Here is a 24,513-nt window from a genome sequence, read left to right as displayed (position 1 = left end):
TCTTTAACTATTTTTGATGGTGGTGGAGGTTGTCAGGGTGGAGAGGGAAGAAAGAGGTGGTCAAGGTTTACTGCTAGGAGGAATGGGCAGCAGAGTGGAGTGGAGGCAGAGATTAAATCAGGCCTGATTTTGTTAAATGATGGAACAGGCATGAAGGTTCGAATGGTCTAATCCTGCTCACAATTACATTTTTGCTCTCTTTCACCTTTTCCTTGTGACACTCAAGTGAGATACATCCCAGATCCAATTCTCCAACTCTGTTCCACCCTCTTGACCTATTCTATCTGTCCATCTTTCTTTCCAACTATCCAATCCACTCTCCCGACCGACCTATCACAATCACCTCCTACCTGAATCCACTTATCACTTTCCCACCTACCTTTGCCCCAACCTCCTATTTATTTCTCTTTTGACCCCCCCCTGTGTGGCTAGAGTCGAGAGCGTGGTACTGGAAAAGCACAGCAGGTCAGGCAGCATCCGAGGAGCAGGAGATCCACTGTGTGGGGCTAGCTTAGTGATTACCAATGAGCTAGTCAACCACAGAGTGGACCACCTTTCATACAGAGATCAATACCAGGGAAGCCTCTCCTGTGTAGGGTAGCAGATCCCATCCTGCTGTTAGCCTGGACGGCAAGCAGACACCACACCACAAATTGGAGATTCTCTATCTTTATGGGTCAATCATTCACTGGCTAAACTCACTGAAATGTCAGTGGATCTCTTCCAAGGCTGTTTAAAGACACTCTGGGGCTGGATGTGAGAAGTAACTTGAGCAGGAAGTAGCTATTCCCTTCACATCAGGGAACATGGTTATTATTTTGCCAACAGACACAAGAATAATCTTCAGGTATAGTCAAGTACAAACATTATTGCTGAACTTACCTCACCAAATCCTCCTTTTCCCAGTACTCGATAATGTCGAAACGTGTTTTTTGTTGCAGGTTGCCTAAAAGATGATTAAAAAAAAAAGGCATGAGTCCAGGACAAATAAGAAAAGTCAAGTCTGAATCTGTGTGTTAAAAACCCGTACACCCTCAGTATAACACGTATACACACAAATGCGCACTGGTCACGTGGGCACTTCTGAGATCATACAGTGACTGTGCTGCTCTATGGGTTGCTCTATGAATCTGCAACTCACTTTGGGGAGATGGTGACATTGTGGTAATATCACCAGGCTAGTTATCCTGTGTACCAAACTTTTGCTTCAGGAATACAGGTTCAAATCCCACCATACGAGCTGGTGGAAGTTAAATTGAATTATTAAAAGGGGAAGAAAGGAACATAATTTTAAAGTGAAAAGCAAGAGGTTTGAAGAGGATTTGAGGAAAAACTTTTTCATCCAGAGGGTGCTTGTGACATGTAGTGAATTGCCTGGGAAGAGTGTTAAGGCAGGAAACATCAAAACCTCAAAAAATCTTTGATGAGCACTTGAAGTGTCATAACATTCAAAGCTATGGGCCTAGGGCTGGCAAGTGGGACTAGTGGAGGTGGTAGCTTACTTTTGGCAGTAAAGAGTATTCCATCAAACTCATGACTTCAGATTATGGTCAAAATCTAGGGAGTCAGATGTGAATTACTGCAAGACTTCTAGTCTCTGACCTGCTCTTGTAACCACAAGACTAGCTCAGTTCAGTTTCTAGTCAGTCAATGGTAAACCTCCGAATGTTGATGATGCCGTATAACAATGATGAAGATTTCACTTAACATCAAGGGGAGATGATTAGAGATTCTGTCTCATTGGAGACGGTCATTGCCTGGCACTTGTGTAGCATGAATATTACTCAAAAGAAATTCTTTAAAACAAAGACAGTTAAAAAAAAACGTCTGAAAATATCAAATTTCTACTGGGGAAAGATGGAAATTGAAGAGTGTAGCGAGAAAACGGAGCAGCGAGCTTGACACCAGTGCACAAGTAAAACAGTTCCATGACCTTTGAGGGCCCCCGTAGCTTTATACTGAGAATAAAAATGGCAAGCCACCTATATGTAACAGCAGTCTGACTGCACTTCATCAAGTGAGGTCTGGCAATAGGTACTAACACTGCAACACTCATTTTACCAGATGGAAAGGGTGTGGTCGCAATTGAAAGCAATAACCGGAGACTTGGGAAGGAAAGCCAAACATCAAAGATGCAAAAACAAATTATTCATTTTGCCACATATCAAGGTGTTCACAGGACCACCACCAATCAGAAGGGAATATTCCCCATACATGAAGTCTCCCCATTGGTGGAGGAAGGAACAGTTTCCTGGGGACGTTTTTTTGGGGTGAATGGAAAGAGAGAAACAATCATTGATAAAGCTCAGTGATCAGCAAAATTGCTCACCATCTGAATATAATGGGCTTCTGTACCTGAAGAAATTCCAATGAGATCAACCTGATCTCTTTACTAACTGGTTGAATATCAGCAAATCACACTACATCTGGCACCTCTTTAGAAAGATATCAATTTAGTTGTCATCAGAATTGTAACTGAAGATATCCCCATATCACATTACCTTTCTAACCATTTCCACTGTAGGAATCGTGAGAAGTACATACTTTCTTGGTATTCCGTGAACGGTTTATCACTTAGATAATCATGGACAGCTCTGCAAATAAAATTGGTGAAACTAAAATAAGAGACATTAATAAAATTCCAACAAGAATCTACAGGTTTAATGTCCAAAATCCAGCTGTCCGCAAACCAGACATCTTTACATCTCAGAACTGTTACAGAATCATTACAACTGCTATAGAATGCCATTTTTGCAAGGGACTTATTGTCAGTTGGATGACTGAACATTTTTCCAAGAGGATGAGCTATACACATGGTAACATATTGGTTATATTATAAGACAAACAATCCAGAGACCTGAATAATTGACCCTACAACATGGTCACAACAGCTGAGAAATTTGCATTCAGCAGTAGACCTGCTATAAAAGTAGCTTGTCTCCATATTAATAAAAGCTCCTCTGGCTCACTAATGTCCTCTAGGACAGAAAGAAGTGTTGTTACTTGTTTTGCCCATGTGACTCCAGACCAGCAGCTATGTGGTTAACTGCTCCAGCAAGGCTTTTTATCATATATAAGATGGTGTAAAACTGCCACCTACTCAAGGGCTATTAGGGATGGATGGAGCACAGCAGTTCAGGCAGCATCCAACGAGCAGCGAAATCGACGTTTCAAGCAAAAGCCCTTCATTCCTGATGAAGGGCTTTTGCCCAAAACGTCGATTTCGCTGCTCGTTGGATGCTGCCTGAACTGCTGTGCTCTTCCAGCACCACTAATCCAGAATCTGGTTTCCAGCATCTGCAGTCATTGCTTTTACCTCAGCTATTAGGGATGGACAATGAATGGTGGCCTCTTAAGTGGTGCCCACATCTCATTAATCAATTTAAAGCAAAAGATTCAAGCTAAATCGTTTTGAACAAGATTGATTCCTCAATATCTGGGTATGGGCTAGGTCAGCATTTGTTGTGCATCTGCAGTTCCTCAATTAGTACGGATTTTTAAAATTAATGAATCTGGCTCATTCATGGGGGCTGGAGGTGTACACAGAACCAAATTACTAAGAAAAGATTTGCTTCCCTGAATTGAAGGAACTTGTAAATGGATGAAAACACTGCAAGAGAAAACACTTCACTTTGGCAAGCCTTTGCTTTTTGCAACAGCTGTAACTATGTAACTCAGCACTGAAATGTTACTGGTTTTGACTTGTTTAGGCAGACTTGAATGAGGAGTTTAAGGTGAGGGAACCCCTGAGGGGACAGTGATCACAGTATGATAGAATTTACCCAGCACTTTGAGCAGAAGTCGGAAACAGATGAAACGTTACTATAATTGAGTAAGGGTGAGGGGGGAGATGGCCAGAGGTGGTGGCAGGGGATCCAGGCGGTGGAACAGCAATGGCAGGATTTCGTGGGGTAATTTCGGAAGCACAGCAGAAATTCATGCCAAGGAAGAAACATATTACAGGGAGGAGGCGGCAACCATGGGTGACAAGGGAACACAATGGGGGGCACGGTGGCTCAGTGGTTAGCACTGCTGCCTCACAGCACAAGGGTCCCAGGTTCAATTCCAGCCTCAGGCGACTGTGTGGAGTTTGCACATTCTCCCCATCTCTGTGTGGGTTTCCTCGAGGTGCTCTGGTTTCCTCCCACAATCCAAAAATGTGCAGGTTAGGTGAACTGGCCATGTTAAGTTCCTGATGAAGGGCTTTTGCCCGAAATGTCGATTTCGCTGCACTTTGGATGCTGCCTGAACTGCTGTGCTCTTCCAGCACCACTGATCCAGAATCTGGTTTCCAACATCTGCAGTCATTGTTTTTACCATGTTAAATTGCCCATAGTGTTAGGTACATTAGTCAAAGGGAAATGGGTCTGGGTGGGTTACTCTTTGGAGGGTCGATGTGGACTTGTTGGGCCTAAGGGCCTGTTTCCACACTGTAGGGAATTTAATCTTATCTAATCATAAAAGCAAGTGTTCATAGCACAATGTGGTGAAGATTAACAGAGAGCCAGAGGATAACTAAAATAGCAATGAGGGAGGAAAAGATGAAGAAGTAGTGAGAGATGATGATGCTGCTGCTCCTTTGACAAGGTTATTCTGTCCTTTTTTTTGGGTCCTGGACAGGGCTTGTAAGTGCAGAGGTTTCGACATGTCTGGTTTGTATGGGTTTTCGGGCCAATTTGACTATAGCCAGCAGAGGAAATTTGTGGGTGGCACGGTGGCACAGTGGTTAGCACTGTTGCCTCACAGCGCCAGAGACCCGGGTTCAATTCCCGACTCAGGCGACTGACTGTGTGGAGTTTGCACGTTCTCCCCGTGTCTGCGTGGGTTTCCTCCGGGTGCTCCGGTTTCCTCCCACAGTCCAAAGATGTGCGGGTCAGGTGAATTGGCCATGCTAAATTGCCCGTAGTGTTAGGTAAGGGGTAAATGTAGGGGTATGGGTGGGTTTTGCTTCGGCGGGTCAGTGTGGACTTGTTGGGCCGAAGGGCCTGTTTCCACACTAAGTCTAATCTAATACAAAAGATACGGCCTCACAAAAAAGGCTTTCCAGTTTTTACAAAAAAACCACTTGTGCAATGAAAGGGGGATGGCCAGTTCCCCTGGCTCTGCTTTTCTCTGGTTTCTTTGTGTGTCAGTAAGCTGCTTTGTTTGCTGCTGTTGGTTAAGTTTTAACTGGGAACCCAGAGAAGCTGCTGGATCCAAAGAAACAGCTCCATGCTGATTCTCTCCCTCTCTCTGGGACACTGCTCCTGTAAGAAACTGTGTTTGATTTTACCTTTTTTGCCAAGGGGTGCATTATGGGATGTTGCAAGTATTTGGAACATCATCATTAAATTGTAAGTGTTCGTTGGATTTTCAAATAGTTATGTTATTCTAAACTTGTTTTTTTTTTGTTCGTGTATAAATAAATTCTGTTTCATTTAAAATAGTGTGTTTGGGCCAGATGCATCACTCCTGAAATATCCACTATACACAAGCTTAAAACAATGAGAAAAGTTAGGGCTACCTTCTAGAAATGTTTGAGGGGGTCTGGCCTGGTCCGTAACATAGAGTAAGCTAGATAGTAATATAAAAGAGTATTGCACAAGGTTTTTTTTAAAAAAGGCATTTATAAAGAAAGAGAGGGGCAAGACTGGACACTGAATCACTGGAAAATGAGGCTAGAGAAGTAGTAGTGGGGAACAAAGCAATAGCATAGGAACTGAATAGGTACTTGGCATCAGTTTACACAGTGGAAGACACTAGCAGCAAGCCAGAACTTCAAGAGAGTCTGGGGTAGAGGTGGGTGAAGTGGCTATCACGAAGGAGAAAGTGCTGAGGAAGCCGAATGGTCTGAAAGTGGATAAATCACCTGGACCAGATTGATTAAACCCCAGAGTTCTGAAGGAGATAGCAGAGGAAATTGTGGAGACATTGATCATAATTTTCAGGAATCACTGGAGTCAGGGAGGGTGCCAGAGGACTGGAAAATGGCTAATGTCTCACCATTTGAGGAGGCATGGAGGCAGAAGACAGGAAACTATAGGCCAGTTAGCCTAACCTTGTTCATTGGTAAGATTTTAGAGTCCATTATTAAGTGGAATATTTGGAACTGGAAAGTAAAACAGGGTAGAATGAGAATGGCTTTATCAAGGGGAGGTTATACCTGATGGATCTGTTAGAATTCTTTGAGGAGGTAATGACCAAGTTAGACTAAGCACAACCAGTGATCATGAAATATTTTGGATTTCCAGAGGCCTTTGACAAGATGTCACACAGAGAGCTGCTAAATAAGAGCCCATAGTGTCAGAGGCACGATACTGGCTGGATAGAGGATTGGCCGGCTGGCAGAGAGTTGGGATAAAGGGATTTTTTTCAGGACGGAGCCTAGTGACTCATGGGGTTCTGCAGGAATACATGTTAGGACCACAATTATTTATCAATTAACTCTGCAATTTTCGAAAGAGCAAACACCCCTTTGAAAGTTACTATTGATTCAAACAATTTCTCAGGTCAGTACACTCCAGCTCATGACAGCTCACCACAAAATTCTCCCCTCCCCACCCCTATCTTTCATTAATCCATCCAATGGAGAGTCTCCTCTTAGCTTCCTCTCTCAACATGGGTAAAAGGTCTATAATATTTGCTTCAGCATAATTTCTGCTTCACTACAGTTGCTTTAGCCATTGTGCATGTTCACCATTCACAACCAATTTCTTATTTAAGCAAACTAATTTTTAAAAAAAATATATTCTCCAGCTCTACCTTGGTTTTCTCTCCTTACCACTTCTTACAAACATTCAAATTCTCCACTACACAGGATTCAATTAATATAGTGACAACAATGCATTATATACATTAGCATTGGATTAAAAAGTTATGGAGTGTGGGCAGGAACGCAGAATTGAGGCAAAGATGAGATCAGCCATGATTGTACTAAATGCCGGAATAGGCTCGAGGGGCTAAATTGCCTACTCCTGCTCTTCAACACAAAATCGCCAGTCATTTACTCAAATGTAATCAAGCGTAGACTTACTTCACACATTCTGTAAAGATTTCCTTACAAGGACTTTCCTCCAATTTCTCTTTGCATTGCTTCACCATTTCCACAGGCACTTCAGGTAAATGGGCTACCGACTGTAAATACATAGCACCAGCATTATAAAAATAATTACTCAACAATAACTTGCACTTATCTCACTTTTGCCATAGCAAAATGCCCCAAAGACGCTTTCCAAGACTGTAATTAACCAAAATTTGCAACTGAGCTGTATAGTGAGATATTCGGGGAGCTGCCCAAACGTTGATCAGACAATTGATGGATTTAGATTAACAATTGATTTAACAAGATTGATCCCTTTTGGTCAGCAGAAGTGTAAGTATGGGAAAAGTAGGTTTAGACAGTTAGTCCATAAATGAGAATGATCTTGTTGAATGGTGGAAGCAGCTCAAGCTAAATGGGTAACTCCTTCTCCTCTGTACCCACATGGTAGGTACCAATAGTTGTGGACTGTCTCTAGGATTCTAAATGTTAGAAATTAAAATGTTACTTTCCAACATTTATTTGATTTAGTTCAACAAACTTGCAAATAAAGGCAACTGATAGCAACTTTAACTATTCAGAACCTGGCAGATAAACTTAAGAAGGAGAGTTTTGTGTAACTGCTGAAATCCAATTGGGTATTTTTAAAATTCAATCATTCACAGGTTGTGGCTATCACTGGCCAAGCCAGTATTTAATCCCCAACCCCAATTATCCAGAGGGGAATTGAGAGTAGGCCACATTGCTGTGGTTCAAGTCCCTACTGTGGGAATCATGCCAAGTGAATGAAATCTCATCATTGCCCACTGCAGGGCCTCTCACCCCAATAATGGGGTTATAGCATTTAACAACTGAAGCTTATAGAATACTGATTGCCTGAATAACTGACAGGACGGAGATGCATTCCTACAAACAGATGTTGTCGTATATTTAACATTCTCAGCAAAGAGCATGGGAGACAGAAGACAAGATTGGGGCAAAAAAATAATTTGGTAGGTAACAGAGGAAACAACTAATTGACATTCTTTTTAAAAAATGCATTTCAATATCTTAAGTGAGAAAAAAAACTTTCACAAATTGAATTTCTCCATAACTGTACATGGGGAGGCTGCAGAAGGATCTAGACTGGGAGAGTGGTCCAGGAAATGGCTGATGGAATTTAACGTGAGCAAATGCAAGGTCTTGCACTTTGGAAAAAAGAATAAAAACATAGACTACTTTCTAAACGGTGAGAAAATTCGTAAAGCCAAAGTACAAAGGGATCTGGGAGTGCTAGTTGAGGATTCGCTAAAGGTAAACATGCAGGTTGAGTCCGTGATTAAGAAAGCGAATGCAATGTTGTCAGTTATCTCAAAAGGGTTGGAATATAAAAGCACCATTGTGCTGAGATTTTATAAAGCTCTGGTTAGGCCCCATTTGGAGTACTGTGTCCAGTTTTGGTCCCCACACCTCAGGAAGGACATACTGGCACTGGAGCGTGTCCAGCGGAGATTCACACGGATGATCCCTGGAATGGTTGGTCTAACATACGAGGAACGGCTGAGGATCCTGAGATTGTATTCATTGGAGTTTAGAAGATTAAGGGGAGATTTAATAGAAACTTACACGATAATACATGGCTTGGAAAGGGTGGACGCTAGGAAATTGTTTTGTTAGGCGAGGAGACTAGGACCTGTGGACACAGCCTTAGAATTAGAGGGGTCAATCAGAACAGAAACGCGGAGACATTTCTTCAGCCAGAGAGTGGTGGGCCTGTGGAATTCATTGCCGCAGAGTGCAGTGGAGGCCGGGACGCTAAATGTCTTCAAGGCAGAGATTGATAAATTCTTGATGTCACAAGGAATTAAGGGCTACGGGGAGAATGCTGGCAAGTGGAGTTGAAATGCCCATCAGCCATGATTGAATGGCGGAGTGGACTCGATGGGCCGAATGGCCTTACTTCCACTCCTATGTCTTATGGTCTAAAAGGATGACAAATTAGTTTGAGATTATGGAAAAATTGCATACCAACATACCCCATTGTTGAAGTAGGTCTCTAAAAGCTGGAGTCCGCAATCTCGACGCTTCTCATCTGGAGCCACTTCATAATCTGCCTAGAAACAGATAGTATCACAATCAGACCATTGTCAAGAATGGAGTGGAGCTAAGGTTAGAATTTAAACAATCTGATTCACATGTATTGGCTTCTTAAAACAGGACAACAGTGAGAAATTAAAAATGGTACCATCTCTTTAATTGGCTATGGTCTTGGAAACTGATGCCTAATCTTGCTTTGTTGCTTCCACTGATTTTCCTCTTTGTTGCTCACATTCAATTCCTTCCATTGTTTCATCCTTTCCAATCTCTATCCTCCATTGACCTCAATGCACCAGCAACTCTGTTCTTCCAATTCTAGCTTCTTGTGCTTACTGCACCACTACTGATCTTCTATAATCTAAACCCCAAGCCCCAGGTAACTCTTCCCCTAACCTCTTGACCTCTCTCACCTTCTTTAAGCAGTCAAGTCTTTGACCAAGCTTTTGACACCCAATCCAAATGTTCCCTCCGTTAGCTCTGTGTTATTTTGTTAATGGCACTGCTGCAAGGCATCTGGAGACATTGTGCTAATTGAAAGACGCTTTATAAATGCAAAAAGGTTTTTCCTTTATTCTTTCACCTATTGTCCATATCATTCCTGCCATCAAATGATAGACTTTTACAACACAGAAAAAGGCTCATCAAGTCTGAAACAGGCAACAAAACAAACAACCTGTGTGCGCTTAACTTCTCAATACCTTTCTCTCTCTGGGCACCGTATAGAGGTGGCTTAGTGTGGTTAGCACTGGTGCCTCAGTGCCAGGGACCCAGGTTCAATTTTAGCCTCAGGACCCTGTGGAGTTTGCACACACTTCCAGTGCTTGCGTGGGTTTCCTCCAGCAGTTCAAAGGTGTGCAGGTTGGGTGGATTGGCCATGCTAAATTGCTCAAAGTGTCCAGGGATGTGCAGGCTGGGTGGGTTAGCCATGGGAACTGCAGGGTTACAGGGACAGTGGTTCTGAGTGGGATGCTCTTCGGAGAGTTGGTGTGGATGTGGACATAATATGCCAAATGGCCTGTTTCTATACTGTAGGGATTCTGTGATTCTATATGTAGCTCAGAGTATGTTCTTAGCACTGGTTTTCACCTGCTCTGATTAACCACCAATCAACAGCAGGTTTAGACGTAGGGAGGAACTACTTTACAAAAAGGGCATGATCCTATTCTTGGTTCCCACCCACACCTACAGCTTTCCAGATCTTTTAAAGTTTCCCATGAGCAATGCAAGGTGACTCATTTCACAACCTCTCCCACATGGTAAATGCCTAACCCTGTACTTAACACTTCCTGTGATATGGAAAAAGTACTCTCATCAAGCAAAGACGTTTCAACCCATCAGATTGGCTCTTCAACACATGCAGAGGTTTGTTTTCTCTCCAGGACTCAACATTTCCTCCATAATTACAGAAACCATTGAACACAACTCCAATTTACAAAGCCCCTCTTAATCAGGACTGATCCAGGTACTTTCCAAACACCTAGAACTAACTGCTACTTTTGTCAACAGTTTGGGGTTGTGGATGAATCAACGTTCATCAGGAATTACGCTTTAGGAACTTCTGCCTACTTAGGCCATCCAGCTAAATTTACATTTTTCCATCACAACATTCACCTGTCCATCTGAGACAGTTTTAAATCTGGAAGACTTTATGCAAAGAACTGAAACCCTAATCTTGTCTTTTACTAATTTTAGCCTCGTTCCTTCAAGTTGTATGAAGAAGTTGTGCGTGGTAAAGTTTGGAAATTAGGCAGAGATGAGATGGACACTCAGCACATTAATACGGAGAATGACTAGCCCAGGTCCTGCCAACAAAAACCAAAATATTGCAGGATCTGTAATTCTGAGACACAAACAGAAAACACTTAAATCAGTCAGGCAGCGTCTGTGAAGAGAGAATTAAAGTTAACTTTGATGAAGAGCAGGAGACATGCAGTAGGATGCTGGCACAAGGGCAAAAGGGAAACAATGAGGCAGGTAAAGAAATACACGACAGATCGAGAGGACCATTTTAAAAAAATCTTATTCCTTTCATAAATTTGGTTGAACCAGCATGATCAGATGAGGAAATTGGAATTTAACCCAGATCTTAAGAGCACTACCACTGTGCCACAAGACCTAGAGAATCTGTAATAGCAACAAAGACATTATCGTCAAGTGCTGCAGTCCAAAGCAAAAGGTGTTAACACTATGGCAGCAAAGGATTGAACTGGCTGTTCTGAACCTAGAAGCCAAAGACTGCTATATTGGAAGAGGTGCTGTTCTTCAAGCTTCTGTTGAGCTTAATGGGAACAGTGTAATCTTAGGCAGCACACAGAGGTCAAGAAACAGAATGCCAGCACTCCTCTCTATTCAAAGATGATGCAGAGACCTGGTGTTCCAGCAGCCTCCACATTTTGTCATTTACATAAATGATTTGGATGTGAGCATAAGAGGTACAGTTAATAAGTTTGCAGATGACATCAAAATTGGAGGTATAGTGGACAGCGAAGAGGGTGACCTCCAATTACAACAGGATCTGGACCAGATGGGCCAAAGGGCTGAGAAGTGGCAGATGGAGCTTAATTCAGATAAATGCGATGTGCTGCATTTTGGGAAAGCAAATCTTAGCAGGACTTATACATTTAATGGTAAGGTCCTAGGGAGTGTTGCTGAACAAAGACACCTTGGAGTGCAGGTTCATAGCTCCTTGAAAGTGGAGTCGCAGGTAGATAGGATAGTGAAGGCGGCGTTTGGTATGCTTTCCTTTATTGGTCAGAGTATTGAGTACAGGAGCTGGGAGGTCATATTGCAGCTGTACAGGACATTGGTTATGCCACTGTTGGAATATTGCGTGCAATTCTAGTCTCCTTCCTATCAGAAAGGTGTTGTGAAACTTGAACGGGTTCAGAAAAGATTTACAAGCATGTTGCCAGGGTTGGAGGATCTGAGCTACAGGGAGAGGCTGAACAGGCTGGGGTGACCTTATATAATTTTGTAAACATCTATGGGGCATGGATAGGATAAGTAGACAAAGTCTTTTCCCTGGGGTTGGGGAGTCCTGAATTAGAGGGCATAGGTTTAGGGTGAGAAGGGAAAGATATAAAAGAGACCTAAGGGGCAACCTTTTCATGCAGAGGGTGGTACGTGTATGGAATGAGCTGCCAGAGGAAGTGGAGGAGGCTGGGACAATTGCAACATTTAAGAGGCATTTGGATGGGTATATGAATAGAAAGGGTTTGGAGGGATATGGGCTGGGTGCTGGCAGGTGGGACTAGATTGGGTTGGGATATCTGGTTTGCATGGACAGGTTGGACCGAAGGGTCTGTTTCCATGCTGTACATCTCGATGACTCGATGGGAACGGTAACAGGAGGAAGGCAGCATCAGAGAGCTACTGTCACTGGACTAGTAATCAAAAGATTCAGGCTAATCCTCTGATACAGTATGGGAGAACCTCAGAGATTCGTAAGCAAGTGACAAAATTTGAATTCAATTCAGAAATCTGGAATTAAACGCTAGTCTAATGGCAACTTGGTAACCACTGGAAATACAGTGACACAACAGAGGGTGGCTCAGTGGTTAGCGCTGCTGCCTGATAGCGCCAGGGACCCAGGTTCATTCCCAACCTTGGCTGAATGTCTGAATGGAGTTAGCATCTTCTCCAAGTGTCTGTGTGGGTTTCCACTGGGTGTTCTGATTTTCTCCCACAGTCCAAAGATGTGGGGGTGAGGTGAATTAGCCATGCTACATTGCCACATAGTGTCCAGGGATGTGCAGGCCAGGCGGATCAGCCATGGGAAACATGAGGTTATGGGGATAGAAGAGGGAGAGGGAGTCTGGGTGGGGTGCTCTTTGGTGGGGCATTGCAGATTCAAATGGGCTGAATGGCTTCTTTCTGCACTGTAGGGATTCTGCAATTATTATAAAATTATACCTAGTTCACGCATGTCTTTTAGGGAAAGAAATCAACCATCCTCATCCAACCTAGCCTACGTCTGATTTCAGATCCACAGCAAAGCTGTTGACACTCAATTTCCCTCTGAAGTGGCAGAGTAACTCATTCAGTTCAAGAGCAAATTAGGGATGTACAACAAAAGCCTTGCCAGTGACCCCCACATCTAAAAGAATAAATAGAAAATAAAAGAAAAGTTGATGGATCAGCAGATTGGCCTGAATTTCCCATTTGCTTTATGAACCCACTAAAAAATTGCATAGATACTGGCAGGTGAAGTGTCTCTCTGGTCTTATCAATGGGAGTGCTCCAGAATCCTGTCCATAGAAAAGAACAAGATTAACGATCCGAATCTAAACATCTTATACTGTCAGAAGTCACACACACCAGGTTATATATAAATTATAAGCTTCCAAATTAACCAGTCGGACTATAACCTGGTGTCGTGTGACTTCTGACCTTGTCCACCCCAGTCCAACACTGGCACGTCCACTTCAAAGCTTGTACTTGACCACACAGTTTTCTCCTGAACTCCAACTTGACTGCAAAACAGTCTACTGCAAATGGTCCACACAGAGGTTAGTGTAAAGCAGCACTCAGCAAGGTGCCTCTCCTCAGGAAGAGAAGCTGCAACTCAGATTTCAAACAAGAGTCACCAGTCTGGTTTCAGGCCCTCAGGGGAACTAAGTTATAGGAAAGCTTCAACTCACTCAAAGGTTTTCTTTAGTCTGGCCAAAATGAGAGGGAAGGCAAGCCAACATTTTTAATATTGGAAATCTGTAGTCTACAATGTGGTGATAAGGAGCAGGAACTTGAGCCAATTTAGTCCTCCTTATCCAAAATTGCATCTACAGCTAGAGTAATAGCCTGCTGCTGGTTAACTCTAATAGATCTGCAGTTAACTCGGTCTTCCTATCAAGGAAAGATATACCACCAGAGGAGCACTAAACTAATTCCTGAGAGCACAGGAATTGAGAAGATTGAGTCTACATTCAAGTTTTCAACAAATGAGAGCCTATCTCACTGAAATACTCAATTCTTAAAGGGGGCAACAGGGTACACGAGGAAAGATCTTTCCCCTTGAGGGGGTGAGAGAGTGGTCAAGAAACAGGAAACAGTGTCTCAGAATAAGAGATAGACCATTTGGATGTAAACTATGACCAGAGATAGGCCATTCAGCCCTTCCAGCCTGCTCCACCATTCAATATGATCATGGCTGATCCAGTGACTCAGTGCCTCTCTCTCTCTCTCTCTCCTCCCATTGATGCTTTGAATATGTTTAAAACAAAATCAATCCCTCTCTCGAATGTACTCAGTGATCAGCCTCCGCAGCCTTGTGGGAGCAAATTCTACATAGTCTGACCATCCTCTGGTGAGGAAATGTTTCCTCATGTCATTTCCTATATGGGAGGTAAAAACAAGGTGCTATCCAAGGAGTTTTGATTAATGCATCTGGAGGAAGTACACACAACTGCTACAAGCATCCCCATTTCTGATGTTGTGACAGAGGGAAGATCATTGATGAAACAGTTGATGATTGGATCTCTCTTACTTCCCTGAGGAACTCCTGCAGAGATGTCCCAGAGCTGAAATGACTGACCTCCAGATATATCTTCAACCAGCGGAGAGTTTATCCACTGATTCCCTTTCTCCAAGTTCAAACCAAGACTGTAATAAGACCAGCAGCTGAGTGGCCCTGTTGGAACCCAAACTGGGCATCAGTGAGCTTGATAACACTGCTCAAGACACCTTCCAACAATTTACCGATGAGCAAAATGTGCTGAGCTCCCTTATCATTGAATTTGGGGATATTTCCCAAACCTCTTGCTCCAGTGAGTTGTTAAATGGCCACCACCATTTAAATGGTTTGATCGGTTTGTCATGGAATCACTTAGCTTCACTTTGGGGTAGAGAAGTCTGAAGATTCACAACATAGTGCTATGGAAATGCAGTCATTAAATATGTTCAGGTTAGAGATTTCTAGTTATAAAGAAATATCATGGAATTAAGGAAAGAGCATTGAAAAATGGTCAGAAGGTAAATCAGCCATAGCCTCACTGAATAGTGGGACAGGCTCGATAGACCAAATGGCCTTTTCTTGCTCCTATTTCTTACTTTTCTAAATTCTAGAAAAGTCCAGAAGCTTTAACTAGTGGAAAAGCTACTTCTCTTATTAAAGGTTCAAATACGTTTAAACCAAATCTAGTACTGTATATAATGCATTAGATACTATACTGTAGTGAAATACAGATGGTTGACTAGTGTGTTGCACAATTTGCTGTCATGCAATCTAATTAATTAATTAACCCCTCTCTATACATTAGGTACACATAAATAAAGGAAGAAAAAACATTGTTCGTTTTTGACCATTTACGTCAAACCATCTGAAACAACTTTGGCTCAGTGGAAAGAGAGAGATCAGAAGGACGTATATTCAAATCGCACTGAACAATAAATGATTCCCTACAGTGTGGAAACAGGCCCTTCAGCCCAACAAGTCCACACCAACCCTCCCAAGAGTAACCCACCCAGACCCATTTCCCTCTGACTAGTACACCTAACTCTATGGGCAATTTAGCATGGTCAATTCACCTGACCTGCACATCTTTGGACTGTGGGAGGAAACCGGAGCACCCGGAGGAAACCCACGCAGACACGGGGAGAATGTGCAAACTCCACACAGACAGTCGCCCGAGGCTAGAATTGAACCTGGGACACTGGTGCTGTGAGGCAGCAGTGCTAACCACTGAGCCACCATGCACAATCCCATGACGTTTTCGAAATAGTGTATGGAGATTCTTCCCCAGTGTTCCGGCCAACAAAATAAACAATTTATCATGTCATGCATTGCAGTGATTTTTGTGGGAGCTTGCTATGCATGAACATTGGCCACCACGACAGCTGCATTACAACAGTGATGTTCAAAAGTCATCAGCCAGGAAGCTTTTTCGGTTCATCTTGAGTTTGTGCACAGAACCAGGAGCTACATCAATTCACAACTTTCCTCAATAAACCATCTCCATGGTTGGGTTAGTGAAGGGGATAAACTAGATTGAGACAAATTTTAGAAAGATGCAAATTCATTTCCCTATTTATAAAAGGTCCAACAACTCGAACACAGCACGATTTGACAAATCGTTTCTTCGGGCTGAGTCACGTCCAGAATCTATCACATCAACATATTGCATTTCACCAGGACGCACCTATTTGTCAATGGAGTAATTGTATGAAGTCTGCATCAAAGGCTGTTCTCAAATTTAATTCTGGCTTTTCTGTGATCTCAGCTGAATTGGCCCTAAACTGAACTCTCTCCTGAAACCTCTTTCTCTCTTCCTTCACAATGCTCCTTGAAATATACCTCTTTGACTAAGCTGTCACTTGTCCCAAAATCTCATGTGGCCATGTGACACTGTGAAGTACTTTTGGACAGGTTACTATATTCAAAGCACTTTATCAAAGACAAATTACTGCCATTGGTTTTTAAACAGAGACAAGGTCTCTCTTTCCATAGTAAAGTTAAAAATCACCCAACACCAGGTTATAGTTCAGCAGGCTTATTTGGAAGCACTAAATTTTGGAGCGCTGCTCCTTCATCAGGTGGTTATCAACCACCTGAAGAAGCAATGCTTCGAAAGCTGGTGCTTCCTGTTGGGCTATTACCTGATGTTGTGTGATTTTTAATTTAGTCTACCCCAGTCCAACACCAGCTCCTCCAAATCATGGTTTCCATAGTAAGTCACTTTAGAGTGATACAAGGATTGCATTTGTCACAAGTAGCTAGACAAAGGCACGATAAAAATATAAATCTTTGTTTTTTTATATACTATTTAATTTCTCAAACAAAGCTGCTTCTCATACGAGAGGTTTAAGTCACCTGCAAATTGTATACCTATAGCTACGAGACTGAAATCTATCTGGTAAAACGGAAAATTGACCAGGGACGTCCTGTACACAAAAAGCATGACAAATCTAACCAGGCCGATTCCCGCCCCCATCAGTCTGTTCTCAATCATCAGTGAAGTGATGGAAGGTGTCAACCAACACTGCTATCAAGCAGCACCTGCTCACAATATCCTGCTCACTGATGCTCAGTTTGGCATCTGCCAGGTCTCTTCAGCTCCTGTCCTTATTACAGCCTTCATTCAAACATAGACAAAAGAACTGAATTCCAGAGGTGAGGGGAAGGTGACTACCCCTGACATCAAAGTCACATGTGATCAAGTATGGCATCAAGAAACCCTGACAAAGCTGCAGTTATTAGGAGACAAATGGGAAAGCTCGTTGCTGGTTGGATTCATGTATGGCACAAAGGAAGATGGCTGTGGTTGTTGGAGATCAGTCATCTCAGCTCTAGCAGTTCCTCAGGGTCCTAGGCCCCATCTTCAGCTGCCGACCTCCCTTCCATCTTAAGGTAAGAAGTGGAGATGTTCACTGATGATTGCACAATGTTCAGCACTATTAGCAAATCCTCAGATACAGAGGAAGTGGTGCCCAAATGCATTAAGACCAGGACAACATCCAGGTTTGGGCTGACAAATAAATTCATGTTACACAAGCTGCCAGAATCTAACCATTGTCCCTTGACATTCAGTAGTGTTACCATCATTAAATGCTCCATTATCAACATCCTAATTGGTTGCAATTGATTGCTATGATTAATCAACAGTCCCATCACTGATCCATCACAGATTAATTGGATGGTAGAATACAAACTAGAAGGATCTTAGTCTTCTTCTCTCGTGAATCTGACTTAGACGTTAAGATTGCGCTGAAGTGAAGACTTACCACTGCATCCAGGAACTCAATGCATCGCTTCAATTCAACTCTGGTCTCACAGAACTGCCTGAAAAGGGTTCTTCCAATTGGTTGCTTGTCACACAGGTTGTAATAATCCCTTTCTGAAAAATAAAAAGCAACATTATTTATGAGAAAAGTGCAGAAGCCACCAAACAGTCAATGTGATGTCAATGGTCCATATCTTTACAAATTGACAGGACTAATGACTATGCAGATAATATTGTCACTTAACCAAAAGTTCTGAGAATTAATGGCAAATTAATCAGCTTGAGAGGTTTAATACTTTTAATCTTGCTTTACATTTGATCAAATCCATATTTCTTAAGGATGTAATCACAAGAAAGCTGTCATTTCACAGAGAGGGGGGATCGGTAGATATCTACATGATACGAAGTCTGGAACACCATCCCTCCCCAACAAACATGTTAAATGACCCGTTATCTCAACATGTCAAAATGGAGATTGAAACAGAGTTAACACCGAGTCCGGTATGACCCTTCAGAGCAAGTTGCTAAGTTTGTCCAACATTCTGATTTCCAGCATCTGCAGTATTTGCCTCAACATCTTAACTCTGTTTCTCTCTCCAGAGGCTGTCAGACCTGCTGAGTTTCTCTAGGATTTTCACTTTTATTTCAGAATGCCAGCATCCACAGTATTTCACTTTTAAGAATTTATGGAATGAGGTCCCATGACTCCACAAAGAGTAGATTTGGAAGGATTTCATTTAAATATATAATGCTATAAAATGACTTGGCAATGTATATATGGCCATATTATTTTAAGTTAAATATTAGGAAGAAATAAAACAGAAAGGGTATGCAAACCTTGAAACAGATTAGGCACCAGGAAATAATGTGACTGGACTAGCAACCTGGAGGCCCGAGCTAATATTCTGAGGACGTGGGTTCAAATCTCACTCTGGCAGCTGGCGAATTCAACTCAACTAATAAATCTGAAATATAAAGCTTGTTTCATTCTTGAGGTCACCATTACGGTTATCATTACTATGAAATTATCTGACTCACCAATCTCCTTCAGGGAAAGATATCTGCAATCTGTACCTGATCTGACCTACATCAGACTCCAGACCCACACCATTGTAATTGATTAATTGACCAAAGAGACCTTGGAGAGCTGGTTCATCGTTCCTTGAAAAAGTGGAGTCACAGGTAGATAGGATAGTGAAGGAGGGTTTGGCATGCTTTCCTTTATTGGTCAGTGCACTGAGTACAGGAGTTGGGAAGTCACGTTCCGGCTGTACAAGACATTGCTGAGGCTACTTTTAAAGTACTGTCAAACGTGAAAGGGTTCAGTAAAGATTTACAAGCATGTTGCCAGGGTTGGAGGGTCTGAGGCTACAGAGAGAGGCTGAATAGGCTGAGGCTATTTACCCTGGAGCATCAGAGGCTGAGGGGTGACCTTATAGAAATTTACAAAATTATGAGAAGCATGGATAGAATAAATGGATAAAGTCTTTTCCCTGAGGTCAGGGAGTCCAGAACCAGAGGGCATAGGTTTAGGGAGAGGGGGGAAAGCTATAAAACTATCCTATCTACCTGCGACTCCACTTTCAAGGAGCTATGAACCTGCACTCCAAGGTGTCTTTGTTCAGCAACATTCCCTAAGACCTTACCATTAAGTGGATAAGTCCTGCTAAGATTTGCTTTCCCAAAATGCAACACCTCACATTTATCTGAATTAAACTCCACCTGCCACTTCTCAACCCATTGGCCCATCTGGTCCAGATCCTGTTGTAATTGGAGGTAACCCTCTTCGTTGTCCACTCCACCTCCAAGTTTGGTGTCATCTGCAAACTTACTAACTGTACCTCTTATGCTCGCATCCAAATCATTTCTGTAAATGACAAAAAGTAGAGGACCCAGCACCGATCCTTGTGGTACTCCTTTGGTCACAGGCCTCCAGTCTGAAAAACAACCCTCCACCACCCTCTGTCTTCAACCTTTGAGCCAGTTGTGTATCCAAATGGCTAGTTCTCTCTGTATTCCGTGAGATCTAACCTTGCTGATCAGTCTCCTATGGGAAACCTTGTCGAATGCCTTACTGAAGTCCATATAAATCACATCTACCGCTCTGCTCTAATCAATCCTCTTTGTTACTTCTTCAAAGAAACTCAATCAAGTTTGTGAGACATGATTTCCCATGTACAAAGCCATGTTGACTATCCCTGATCGGTTCTTGCCTTTCCAAATACGCGTACATCCTGTCCCTCAGGATTCCCTCCACCAAATTGCCCACCACCAAATTCAGGCTCACTGGTCTATAGTTCCCTGGCTTGTCCTTACTACCCTTCTTAAAACAGTGGCACCATGTTAGCCAATGTCCAGTCTTCCAGCACCTCACCTGTGACAATGATACAAATATCTCAACAAGAGGCCCAGCAATCACTTCTCTAGCTTCCCACAGAGTTCTAGGGGACACCTGATCAGGTCCTGGGGATGTATCCACCTTCACCCATTTCAAGACATCCAGCACTTCCTCCTCTGTAATATGGATATTTGGCAACATTCTCTACCTTCCAAATCCTTTTCCACGGTAAATACTGATGCCAAATACTCCCGTCTTTTCCCCATGAAAGAAGGTCCAAAACTACAGTACATAGGTTCCAGGCGAGAGTGGAAAGATGTAAAAGGGATGTAAGGGGCAAGTTTTTCAAGCAGAGGGTGGAGCGTGTATGGAATGAGCTGCCAGAGGAAGTGGTGGAGGATAGTACAACTACAACATTTAAAAAGGCGTCTGGATGGGTATATAAATAGGAAAGGTTTGTAGGGATATGGGCCAAATAGGACTGCGAGTGATATCTGGTCTGCATGGACGAGTTGGACAGAAGGGTCTATTTCTGTGCTGTACATCTTTATGACTTAAATGATTCTTAACTGTCTGTTGAAATGCCTTAAAGAGCCAATCATTCAAGGGAAATTAGGAATGGCTGACATTCAAGTGCTAGCATTGTGTACCTTTGTCCCACAACATAGATCAAAAACCTCCCCTCACCCAACCCAAGAATCAGGACCATATTGGACTAAATTGATAGCTCATGCAGTAGACAGAGTCACTGGAAAGGTCCAGAAAGGGAGCTGGACAAGATCCATAATGCAAGTTGATTTCACTGCACATGAAAGAACAGATGAGATGATATGCAAAATACCTCATTTGGAATTTATTTTGATTGCCGATTGATTTCAATCCAATTGCATAAGTGGAATAGGACCAGAGCTGAATAGCCTACTCCTAAACTTGTACAGATAGTTCTAGACTGTTCTGGAATTGGCCTAAGCATTTGTTTTGAATTCATTAGGTAATTTTGTACCTCCTGGGACTTCTGACGTGGAGAATTTTGAAATCAAGACGGGAGTATCATGGCTGAAAGGACCAGACTCTGTCTGACCTCTGGATTGTTTGTCCTGCGTTTATCACTTACAGCTTACTTCAAATCACAGATCCTCTGATCCCAGGAAACATCTGAACTACCTGCCAACCTCTCTCACCGCTTAGAAAGTAGCACAGACAGTGCACATACACGCGCGTATACATATACGCACGCAGACGCAAGATGGCACCACACTCCACTCCCCAACCAACAAGTCTACAAATTCTAATTGAATCCAGAAGCACAACAATGTCACATGTTTTGAAATAAAATTACAGAATACTGAACACATGGCAAGGCAATCAAACACAGGCCACACTAAACTTCCTGCATCTCCAACATAAATCCTGCCACCACCGACAAATAATGATCTCGATACAATTCACTTACAGTATGAACAGCTCAATGCTCTCAGAACAAAGTCAAACACAGTTGTACAAGTGGGCGATTTGACGAAGGACTTGAATGAGGCCTCTATCGCTCACACACACATGCACCCAACCAACCACCAGTAATTGTTCTTGTTCCATCAGCTATATGGTGGAAACAATGCTGGATTAATTCATTAACAATCGCTTTTTGGCTTTTATCTCTGGCCAAGGGCCGTCTTTAAGATTATCCAAGGTAGACCAAAAGAGGATGCTTCCATTCAATAGGGAAATCAGAACTAGGTAACTGTAAATTTAAGTGACTAACCAAAGCCCACAGGGAATTCAGGATCAACCTCTTTGGTGGTTCGCTGGAGCAGGTTTGAGACGTTGAATGGCCTACTCCTGTTCCCAGTTCGCTATTTGCAAGTTTGAAAAGTGGGAACATGTTACTATAATAAGTAACCAAGTAAAATGGGATTGTAATAGATGGTGGTTTCTGATGGTACAGACTCATAGAACATAGAACGTTACAGTGCAGTACAGGCCCTTCGACCCTCGATGTTGCACTGACCTGCAAAATTGATCTGATGCGTATCTAACCTACACCATTACTATCCATATGCATGTCCGATGCCCATTTAAATGCCCTTAACGTCGGAGAGTCTACTACTGCTGCAGGCAGGCCATTCCACACCCCTGCTATTCTGAGTGAAGAAACAGCCCCTAATGTCTGTCCAAAATCTATCACCCCTCAATTTAAAGCTATGTCCCCTTATGTTGCCTTCACCATCCAAGGAAAAAGGTTCTCACTGTCCACCCTATCTAACTCTCTGATTATCTTCTATGTCTCAATTAAGTCACCTCTCAATCATCTTCTCTCCAACGAAAACAGTCTCCGTTCTCTCTGCCTATCCTCATAAGATCTTCCTTCCATACCAGGCATCATCCTAGGAAATCTCCTCTGAACCCTTTGCGAAACTTCCACATCCTTCCTATAATTCGGTGACCAGAATCGCACGCAATACTCCAAGTGCGGCCTTACTAGTGTCTTGTACAGCTGAAGCATGACCTCGTGGTTCCAAAACTCAATACCCCTACTAATAAATGCCAACACACCATATGCCTTCTTAACAACCCTATCAACCTGGGTGGCAACTTTCAGGGATTTAGGCACCTGGACACAGATCTCTCTGTCCATCTACACTGCCAAGAATTTTACCATTAGCCCAGTACTCTGCATTCCTGTTACTTTTTCTGAAGTGAACTACCTCACACTTTTCCGCATTAAACTCTATTTGCCATTTCTCAGCCCAGCTGAGGGTTGGAGGATGGTTCCAGGGTTGGAGGATTTGAGCTATCGGGAGAGGCTGAACAGGCTGAGGCTTTTTCCCCTGGAGCATCAGAGGCTGAGGGGGGACCTTATAGGAGGTTTACAAAATTATGAGGGAAATAGAGTCATAGAGTGGATAGGGTAAATAGTCTTTTCCCTGGGGTCGGGAAGTCCAGAACTAGAGGGCATAGGTCGAGGATAAGAGGGGAAAGATATAAAAGAGACCTACAGGGCAACTGTTTCCACATCGAGGATGGTATGTGTATGGAATGAGCTGCCAGACGAAGTGGTGGAGGCTGGTACAATTGCAACATTTAAGAGGCATTTGGATGGGTATATGAATAGGAAGGGTTGGGAGGAATATGGACCGGGTGCTAGCAGGTGGGACTAGATGGGTTGGGATATCTGGTCGGTATGGAAGGGTTAGACTGAAGGGTCTGTTTCCACACTGTACATCTCTACGACTCTGCATCTTATCTACGTCCCTCTGTAACATCCTTCGGCAATTTCCATGCCTCTGCCTACTTCAGTTTCAACTGTAAATCTACTAACCCATCCTACTACACCCACCTCCACATAGTTTATAAAAATGACAAACAGCAGTGGCCCGAAACAGATCCATGTGTCACACCACTGGTAACTGAGCTCCAGGATGAACATTTCCCATCAACCACCACCCTCTGTCTTCTTTCAGCAAACCAATTTCTGATCCAAACCACTAAATCACCTTCAATCCCAAAATTCCTTATTTTGTGAAATAGCCTACTGTGTAGAACCTTATCAAACACCTCACTGAAGTCCATATACACCACATCAGCCGCCTTACCTTCATCCACCTGTTATGTCACCTCCTTGAAGAACTCTAAGGTTAATAAGGCATGACCTAGACTTCTCAAAACCGTGTGGACTACCCCTAATCAAATTATTCCTTTTCCAGATGATTATAAATCCTTTCTTGTAACCTTTTCGCAGTACCTTACCCACAACCGAAGTAAGGCTCACTGGCCTATAATTACCAGGGTTGTCCCGACTCCCTTTCTTAAACAAGGGAAAATTCCCTCTCCTCCAATCTTCTGACACTAGTCCTGTCGACAATGACGACAAAGATGGATGCCAAAGGCTATGCAATCTCCTCCCTAACTTCCCAGAGAATCAGAGGATAAATCCCATCCAGCTCCAGGGTCTTGTCTATTTTCAGATCTTCCAAAATTGGGAAAACCTCTGTCACCCTCAACCTCATCTAATCGTGTAGCCTGCATCTCTGTACTCTCACTAACATTGCCCTTTTCCAGTGTGAATACTGACGAAAAGTATTCATTAAATGCTTCCCCTATGTCCTCAGATTCCACAGACAACTTTCCGCTACTATTTTTGATAGGCCCTAAACCTTCTCTAGTATCTTACTTGATGGGCCAAAAGACCTTTTACTGTGCTGTCCAACCGGAGTTAAAAGTGTAACTACACTTTAAAGCTAGCTCAATCATGGTAAATCAGTTTGGGAGACACTGAAAGGCACAATACAGAAAAACAAAGTCTTTCTTTACTCATCTTCCAAAGCTATTAGTACCTCACACATCTCCTTTCCCTTCACCAAGAACTCTTC

The 24,513-nt window shown here is 42.8% G+C and overlaps 1 protein-coding gene across 1 annotated transcript in view; it reads right to left on the bottom strand.

The window, feature by feature from the left end:
* LOC132821827 (G protein-coupled receptor kinase 6-like) overlaps positions 1-24,513 on the bottom strand; it is a 127,810-nt gene that overhangs the window by 21,829 nt on the left and 81,468 nt on the right. The window contains exons 3-7 of the mRNA XM_060834672.1: positions 17,810-17,922; positions 9,034-9,111; positions 7,013-7,113; positions 2,502-2,594; positions 883-946 (exon numbers count right to left, since the gene is read on the bottom strand). Coding sequence (XP_060690655.1) covers positions 883-946; positions 2,502-2,594; positions 7,013-7,113; positions 9,034-9,111; positions 17,810-17,922 — 449 coding nt within the window. The remainder of the gene's footprint in view (positions 1-882; positions 947-2,501; positions 2,595-7,012; positions 7,114-9,033; positions 9,112-17,809; positions 17,923-24,513) is intronic.

Source organism: Hemiscyllium ocellatum, chromosome 2 (assembly GCF_020745735.1).
Source record: "Hemiscyllium ocellatum isolate sHemOce1 chromosome 2, sHemOce1.pat.X.cur, whole genome shotgun sequence".
Taxonomy (NCBI): domain Eukaryota; kingdom Metazoa; phylum Chordata; class Chondrichthyes; order Orectolobiformes; family Hemiscylliidae; genus Hemiscyllium; species Hemiscyllium ocellatum.
Note: the sequence above shows the minus strand (reverse complement) of the source record. Positions and strands in the feature narration are given on the sequence as shown.